Here is a 9,417-nt window from a genome sequence, read left to right as displayed (position 1 = left end):
CAAGCTGCTAAAGATAAGAAGACAAACTCTAAAAACAGCAAGGCAACCCCATTGTTTCTTTCCAATAAATCCAGGCCAGGTAATATGGCAATAACTCATGACTAATCTGTTTGGTTCCCCTCCTAATTTATGTTATGATGCAGTGGTCGAGACACTCTCCACTATCAATAATACAAGCCTGCCAAAATCGCTATCTGAATCTGTTCAGTATCCTCTGTCTCGAATGCAACAGAAAATATGTATGTTTGTGAACCAATTAATGGTTGAAGCAATGCTGGAAATGGTGGAGGAATCAGAGGTGCAGATTCGTGCGCAACAACAACTGATCAATGTTTTCAGAGACAGTGTAGCAAAGCAGAAAGAACTTGCCCACATGCTTATGGGCGTCATCTGTGCTAAGGTTGCAGATTGTGGCATTCTAGATCTTTAGGTTCTGTTCATTTATTTGCACTAGCATCAATCTTTGATTGCCCAGTGGATGTACATTCATGTAATATATGCTGGATGTGCAACGTTTTCCTCTGTATGTCGTACCTTTGCTTGATCGGTTTTGGTCCTGTGCATAATTGCTCATCGTAACGGGCTCAAATTATCTAATTTGGCCTAAATACATGTACGAACTTTAGTGGGCCCATTAATTTAATGGGTCGTTACCAGGCCGAAAGTTAATGGTCGACCCTCTTACCTCCCGGGTCGTTAACAGGCCGACATCTAAGCGGGCAATAGGTCGGACCATTTGATTTCATGGGCCGTTAATAGGTCATTACTAAGTTCGGGCTACATATGGCTCAACTATACTGTGGGCCTTTAGCAGGCCGAAAGAGACAACGGGCTTGTACTGGACCATGAAGAGCATGGACCGCTAAGAGGCCGAAAGTCAGGTCGTAGTGTAAATGGCCCAACTGTGTTGTGGGCCTTTAGCAGGCCGAAAGAGAAACCAGGCAGGTATTGGACCATGAAGGGCATGGGCCGTTAAAAGCCCAAAACTCTGGTCCGACTACAAATGGCCCTACTCATTTATGGTCCGTTAACAGGCTGAAAGGCACACATGCCAGGAATTGGTCCAACACTTAAATGGGTCGCTAAAAGGCCAAAACTCAGGTCCGACTACAAACGGCCCAACTGATTTATGGGCCGTCAACAGGCTGAAAGACACACCGGGCCGAAAATTGGCCCAACACTTAAATGGGTTGCTAAAAGGCCAAAACTCAAGTCTGACTACAAATGGCCCAACTGATTTATGGGCCGTCAACAGGCTGAAAGACACACCGGGCCGGAAATTATCCCAACATTTAAATGGGCCGCTAAAAGGCTGAAAGATGTACATCCTGAAAATTGGCCTATCCATTGAATGGGTCGTTAACAGGCCGAAATCTCATCGCGCCGATATTGAGCCAAATATATAACGGGCTGTTAATGGGCTCGAACTGACGATGGGTTGCAATGGTGTCAAATCTTTAATGGGCCATTGATGGGCCGAATTGGCACATCTCATATGGGCCGTGGGCTTAAATGGACCTGACACAAGTAGCCCTTATATGGGCCGACCTGCTAATTTTTACTGGGCCGGCCTTTTTCACCGAAATGGGCCACTATTGGGCCATGCCACATGTCGACCTATCATAGGCGCCTCCTGTCCAATGAGTGGACGACATCTGTCCCAACGGTGAGGCAACACGTGTTTCCTCCAGCCAATGATGATTTTACACGTGGAAACTCTCCATTGGTCAGGGCTGTTAACGGGTTATCGGATCCAAAACCGGACTCATAGCTTAACGGTATTCCGTTACGGTGGATGCCACATGTCGGTCACCCTTGAGGAAAGCACTTCTGTGACGCGCGATTTATCGTCATGGAAGTGGACACTTTCGTGATGATAATTTTGGTAATGTCATGGAACACTTCTACGACAGCACAAGTATGACTATCTTGATTCTGTCATAGAATCGTCATGGATGTACATGCATGACAAAAAACGCGACCTACTGTGACAAACATGTATCATCACGGAAGTGTATTTTTTTTGTAGTGTATGTATTTGACATGAAGAAAGCAATAGCAATAAAATTGAACGATCATTATGCTAAGCTTATGTATGGGTATTGTCCATCACATCATTCCACTAATGATGTGATCTCATTCATCAAATGACAACTCATGTCCATGGCTAGAAAACTTAACCATCTTTGATCAACGAACTAGTCTAGTAGAGGCATACTAGGGACATAGTGTTTTGTCTATGTATTCACACATGTATCAAGTTTCCAGTTAATACAATTCTAGCATGAATAATAAACATTTATCACGATATAAGGAAATATAAAATAACAGCTTTATCATTGCCTCTAGGGCATATTTCCTTCAGTTGGGTTGGAGTTGTGGTAGTAGTCGTGGTCAACACGCGGGTGTGGCTTCTGTTTATGACACATCTTGGATAGTTGTGTGTATCACATAGCAACAAGGGATAGAGGAGAGAGACGATGAGGTGGCGAGATAAACTCAACTTGCATGATTGTGTAGATCAATAGGGAGGGCTTATAAAGCCAATTACAACATTGACTAAAAAACAACTCTAACATAATTTGGAGATAGTCGGAAAACATCTTCGGGATGAACCTTTCCATATCTAAACTCTTGCTCCAAACTAATATTGTCTAGGATAACTAGAGATATAGTACCTATCTCAAATTGGTTGGTTTCCTAGAGCGACCTAAATTCCTAGTGTCGTCGGATTGCGCCTATTCCATCACTGGTATGTTCCACACCCCCTCTCCCACATTATACCAATTTCATCACATATCACATCAAAAAGTGTTCCTCTTTTTCTCCTGCTTGGTAAATGACCTTCCATCATGTATACCTTATAACACTGTCCTTGTGTAGAAATTCAAGCCTATCACTTGCCAGCGTGAATATTAGCCCCCACTCTACCCCGGTGGCGCCCTACAAATATAAGAGAAAATGCCAACTCGGACAACTTCAAAGATCCTTATATGATTATTGCACCCATTTACTGAATTCCTTTGAAATTATTCTAAAAGAAATTATTGTCTAATTTATATGAGAAACTAAAATTGCTTCTAGAATGTTAGTGATGATGTTCAAAGACAATACAAATAAATCGTAAATAATAGAGAAATATTATCATTGTCTAATTTATATGAGAAACTAATATTGCTTCAAGAATCTTAGTGATGATGTTCAAAGACAATAAAAATAACTCATAAATACATAGAGAAATATTATCATCACAGTATCGCATGTAAGGAGTATTTCAAACAGTACTTGTTCTGAACTGGTGGACGAGGCTGGATAAGCGCCTAGGGCGTAATAATAATAAGGGGCACATGAGAGAGAAGACATGGTAGGAAAATGTATTCAACTTGCCTGATCGTATTGATCGACTCTGGAGGGCTTATAAAGAAAATTACAACTTGGAGGAAAAGAAAAAAAACTCTAGTTGAATTTGGAGATAGTAGGAAAACCTTCTTCGAGGACGAACCTTTCCATATCCAAACTCTTACTCTAAACTAATACTCCCTCCATCCCAAAATAAATGTCTCAACTTTGTACTAACTTTAATATAAAGTAGTATTAGAGTTGAGACATTTATTTTGAGATGGAGGGGGGTATTAAGTATGGTAACTAGAGATATAATATGTATTTCAAATTGCGTGGTTGTCTGCAATGACATGGACTCCTGGTGTGGACGAATTGGGCCTTCTCCGTCGCTTGTATGTGGGTCCCACATTACGTGAAGTTCATCATATATCACTTTGAGAAGGGTGCCATTTCTTCTCCAACTTGGTAAACACGCTTCCATCATATATACCTCTAACACTGTCCTTGTGAAGAAATCCGAGCCAATCGCTTGCAAGCGTGAATAATAGCCCCCACTCTATCTCGGGTGGCGCCCTGCAGAATATAAGAGAAAAATGTAGACTCAGGCAACTTCAAAGAGTCTTAAGCGATCATTGTACCCTTTACTGAATTCTTAGTTATTCCGAAGGAAACTATAATCAAATTTATATGTGATATTCTACTTCGAGAATGCAATTTTCACAAACGATTGGTAGACTAAAAACTTACCATGATATCGGGTCTAGATCTCGTTTAGCAAAGAGCATCGCATGCATCTCTGCAAGTGTCAACGCATCTGGTCGGAGTATTGCATATGTTTTGAATAATTCCTCAAACTTTTGGGGAAGAAACCTACAGCTTGTGATGTTAGAACATGTATGAACTTGAATCAAATTCAAAACACACACACAAAATTTAGCATTTCATCACTACAATAACATAATAAAAAGGGAAGTATATCATAAAACCAAATGACAAAAGCCAACTCATATTTTTTTTGATGAAACCAACTCATGTATATCTAAGTAAGAAACTACAGTAGGTGTTACTTACAACTACTATGCATGTCTATATATGTTTCTAAGGGACTCCATGGCTATATAGCCGTATAATTCCTTTGATTTGTAATATAAGTAGCTTCAGGCATTGATGCATGTGGTCTCTAAAGCATCAATTTGACCATTGTTAAATAAATGTGTTGTTCCAAATAAAATAATTTACACCCCATAAAATGAGGAGGTCGATGCTGTGAGGAGAAGGAAGCGGTCAGGGTGGCGGCAGCTAGGGTTCCGCTTAGCCTCCCACGAGGAGCAATGCGAGCGGTCCATCTCGTTATGTTTGGGTTGACAGATGGTCATATATATTGCAAATATATGTAATTTCATATGGTTTATGAGATGATGAACTTTTATAGAATTTGACTATAGTTAAACTCCATACAGATTAGCAAAAACCAAAGAAATTCGAGTTACTGCCACCACTGTTTTTCCTTCAATTTTCAGCATGCGTGGCTGATTTTACTAGATATGAAACCGGACATGCACTCAGGTAAAGCAAGTGATTGTAACTACCTTCCTTTAGGATCGTATACACCCGAATCACTTCCATGCATAGCTTTGTGGATATTCTCCACGTATATTGTCAAGTGAGGCAGTGGTGTACCAGCCTGAATTGAATAATACATCATAACACATCCGAGTAAGATATCTGCAGGCCCACATGTTCCTGTATGTGCAAGAGAGATGTGCTACCGGGGTTGTTTGAGGAGCAAGGGCACCGTGAATGGAGGCTGAGGCAGCAGTAGCAAATGCATACTCGCAACCGATTGCAACAAACCCTGCAATCTCAAAGATATGTTTAATATATATAATAATAAATAGATTATTATACGTAAGATTCCATGTGAAAATGCAGACAAGCTTTATCATTTGTTGCTACTCCAAAAGCTTTCAGGAAATGGTCTTGCGTGTGATTTTGGCATTTTGCTTGAGATCAATTAATCACTTTTGAACATTGGCAAAGTTACCTAACATATTGACTGATACTGTGGCAAAAGAAAAAAAAGGGTAATGTTTCACTTAATTAAAAGAAATGTAATACAGTTAGTACAAAGAAGTTGTAAACACATATAGCAAATCAATACTACTATAATAAAAGGTGTATTATTCTTCACATGTACCTCAATCTAAGATTAGAAGCTGCAGATGCATCATTTGAAAAAACAGTGCATATGCATGACATTCTACTGAAGTAATAAGCTTGCCTAATTTCCTCACCAAAAAAAGGAAAAAAATAACGATCGTGCCTAATTTGTTGAATAAGCAATCACCTTGGATGGTTTCCACAGGAGTGATGAAGCCATCCTTGTTGCGGTCGAAAAAGGAGACATGTTTCTGCAGTTCGGTCATGTTTGCAGGATCAAAGTGCGCGACGGCATGCCCCCCTTACAAAGATAACAGTAACAGCATGCATCAACTCCTGGAAGTTCTCATGATAACTCTGTACGAAACAAATCTCGTTAGCTGCAGCCTGCAGGTGCATCGGGGACTTACAGTTCAAGCTGAAGATCCACAGAAGCAGAAGAGCTGGGAGCTTCAGAGAAGCCGCTGCCAACGATTGTCGATGACCGGCCATCGTCGCCTCAACGATGATCGTGAGTGTACGGCTCTGAAATGCATCGCATGGCCCTGCTTAAATAGATCCGGGAAGAGCTGCCTACCAACTTGCGGAGCGTGGAACACACCAGCGCCAAGACACTCCGGAAGAAAACGAAACAGAGCTTGTGGAGCACTACAACGTGGATGGTCATGAGCGTCTGAGGCTGGACTGCAGATGCAGACTACTAACTTGTATTGCACCTTGGAATGTGGGCCTCGGGCCGGTTCGAGAAATCGAGGATGCAAACAAAACTTCTGTAAATTGCACGCATTCTTGGTGTGAATGGTCATGACTGTCTAAAGGTTACAAATTGGTTTCAATGCGTCAAGAGTGGCTCCACATTGCACACTCGGAATCTACAGTATGTGATCTGTTTTTACCAAAATCGGGAATGCTGCTAATGCAATTGGCAGTGCTCATAAACCCGACTGTAATCTGAATCGACTGCCTGTTAAGTCGCAAGAACCATTTTGACCCTGAGCCCATCGTGGTGTTTCGTCCTGGGGGCGCACCTAGCGGCGGCACCGGCGGAACTCACTCTTCCATCCGCGCGAGAGCGCGCTCTCTTTTCTCAAATTTACCGAACGCTACCTGCAGACTAATAGCTTACAGAGGTGCATGCTAAAAGCACACTATATTAAATAAGAAAATATTATACTACCTCAGATCAAAAGTTTCTTCACACACATAATCCATCAACATACCAATTGCTTAATGGTGAGCTAATCACCTCGTCCTCGACCTTGACAGTGCTGCGGCCAAGAATAGCTTCCCATATGCACCCTGGATAGATAGGCTAAACAATTTTAGAATTGACACACTGCAAACAGACAACACATTATATTTACCTAATTAATAGGCTATGCTGGGTGATGTTCAAAAGATCACTGCCGAGTTGATGGTCCTGCATTGCACTTCATCAGCCAATTTTGTATAATGTGTGGAGGCCCCCAATTGTATAAATCGCCATGATGGTCACTGCATGGCATGGCCGCGTGTGGGCGACGTGGATAGTTTTTTTTCCTAGCGGAGATGTGGATTGATCTGAATTGGACGTGGGTTTTGTTGGATAGCCCACGCATCCCACATAAATTTGTCGCAATTCCACATGTGTCCAAAAACATGTTATTTTAGGCGCCGCGGACATCTCACATCATGATACTCCGGTTCAGGTGAAAGAAAGGAAAACTAAATGTCTAGTACCAAGTAGCAACTAGCAACTAGCATGGCGATGTTGCATTGGATACAGAGTTAGAGCCCAATAGCTCCTGTAAAAATCTTTCCATTCTATGGGATGACCATATAATTTAGCGGAAGTTTTCTTACCCTACTTTTCTCAGTTCCCCTAAAACTTCTTCCTGTAATTTTTTTTCGTATTTTCATTAAAAAGGCATTGGGGCATACAAGTCAGTGACACCATGTGGCGACAACAGCCGAAGCAGCGAGGCGGCGGTGGCCAGCCTCGAGGTGGCGCGACCTGGCGGCGAAAGGCCTTGCAACGGCCCTCCTCGCGGGGCAGGCTAGGCAGTGTTGCGCGACTTCCCGGAGAAGGGCTGTGCGGCGGCGGCGGCTAGCCTCGCGACAGGGGCAGTGGCGCTGTGGAGGCGGCCGGCCTCGCGGCAGGGCGGTGGAGGCGGCGGCCGGTCCCACGGGGCAGGGCCGGCCGACGTCGTGGTTGTGGCTTGGTGATGTTCCAGTGGTGGTACAATAACCTTCTAGCGGCGTTTCGGCGTCATGTTGTTCTGCTAGTGAAATTGCAGGTGGTTATCCGCAAGCCAAAATTATATGGAATGGCCATCTTCCCGTAAACTTGCACGATGGAGGGGGTGTTTTTATGGGTTCCCATAAAAAAAATCAAGGTTCACAGAAGCTGTTAGAGACCATTTTTGCCCCAACTTCCTATAAACAGTGGTTTTTGTAGGGACAAGGGAGCTTGGAGTTGCTCTTAGAGCATCACCAACAAGTCCCATAAAAAACTTCCCCTAAAGCTGATTTTACGGGGTGTCCATATAATTCCGGGGAGGTTCACGAGTAAGATGAAAATCTACCGCTAAATTCAGGTTTTTCACCTAGTTTGCTCCTCGTCTCTCATTCACACGGTGGTGTTGTGGACTTTGGTGGTGCGCGGCGGCGGCGGGGGGCGGGCATCGGCGGCAAGCAGCAAACGTTAGTGGTCGGCGGTGGCGGTCGGGCGAGCGATGATAAGGATGGTGGTGGCGCGTTGGTCGTCGGTGGCTATGGTGGCGGCACAATGGTCATAGGCAGCGGCGGTGCAGCGGTGCGGTGGACACTACTGAAAAAATGTTGAACATGATCTGGATAAACTCCGAGAGTGTTGTCTATCCTGATCACAACACTGCCTAAGTCGGGTATGATCTTCCCAACAAAATATATCAAATACTTAAACATTACTATATAACTAATCCGTGATCTTAATATATTTTTATATCAAGAATGTATTATCTTTTAGTTGCATTGCACAAAATAACTAATCGGAATGAAGTCCGCACAGATGACTTCTTCACCGCACTAGTTCAGATTTTTAAGGCGAATTAATATCAATTGATAACTACTTGTGCATAACTAAGTTTGCTTGCATTCAAGATCGTCAGAATTGCGATTCTCTTGTATGATTCTACGACTTAACGATCCAAACTAACCACTCAGATTCTACAATTTTGGTTAGTAGAATATAAGTTTTTATGACTTTGATTGTTAAGATTCTACGACTTAGCGATCCTACCATCGGAACTCTGGTCCAATTCGAAATCATGATACTAACCACCTTTGCTTGCATTTGGTTTCAAATAAATTGACCATGTTTTCCATATGTAGATCCACATACGTGAAAGCTCATATGATGGGCATCAAAGGATAGCAACAAAATAAAACATGCAACTCAAGTCAATCACAATTACCAATTAACCATCGAACAAAAGGGACTCAAACAAATAGAAGATGTTGATGAAGACGGTGGAGTTGATGGAGATGATGGCGGTGATGACGATTCCCTCGATGACATGACGACACCACCGAAAGAGAGGGGGTGAGAGGCCCACTTCTTCTTCTTCTTCTTCTTCTTCTTCTTCTTCTTCTTCTTATTCTTCTTCTTATTCTTATTCTTATTCGTATTCTTATTCTTATTCTTATTCTTGTTCTTCTTCTTCTTCTTCTTCTTCTTCTTCTTCTTCTTCTTCTTCTTCTTCTTCTTATTATTATTATTATTATTATTATTATTATTATTATTATTATTATTATTATTATTATTATTATTATTATTATTATTATTATTATTATTATTGTTCTTATTCTTGTTCTTATTCTTGTTCTTCTTCTTCTTCTTCTTCTTCTTCTTCTTCTTCTTCTTCTTCTTCTTCTTATTCTTCTTCTTCTTCTTCT

At 42.0% G+C, this 9,417-nt stretch overlaps 1 protein-coding gene across 1 annotated transcript; it reads right to left on the bottom strand.

Moving 5' to 3' along the window:
• Positions 1–3,240: 3,240 nt before the first annotated feature.
• Positions 3,241–6,050, bottom strand: LOC119276887 (probable peroxygenase 4). Its single transcript, XM_037558057.1, has 6 exons — positions 5,913–6,050; positions 5,690–5,803; positions 5,112–5,197; positions 4,932–5,026; positions 4,090–4,212; positions 3,241–3,915 (listed from the first exon to the last, which is right to left on the bottom strand). The coding sequence occupies exons 1-6, from the start codon at positions 5,992–5,994 to the stop codon at positions 3,765–3,767; spliced, it is 651 nt and encodes a 216-aa protein (XP_037413954.1). The 5' UTR covers positions 5,995–6,050; the 3' UTR covers positions 3,241–3,764.
• Between the last annotated feature and the right edge of the window lie 3,367 nt (positions 6,051–9,417).

Source organism: Triticum dicoccoides, chromosome 3B (genome assembly GCF_002162155.2).
Source record: "Triticum dicoccoides isolate Atlit2015 ecotype Zavitan chromosome 3B, WEW_v2.0, whole genome shotgun sequence".
NCBI classification, from domain to species: Eukaryota; Viridiplantae; Streptophyta; class Magnoliopsida; order Poales; family Poaceae; genus Triticum; species Triticum dicoccoides.
Note: the sequence above shows the minus strand (reverse complement) of the source record. Positions and strands in the feature narration are given on the sequence as shown.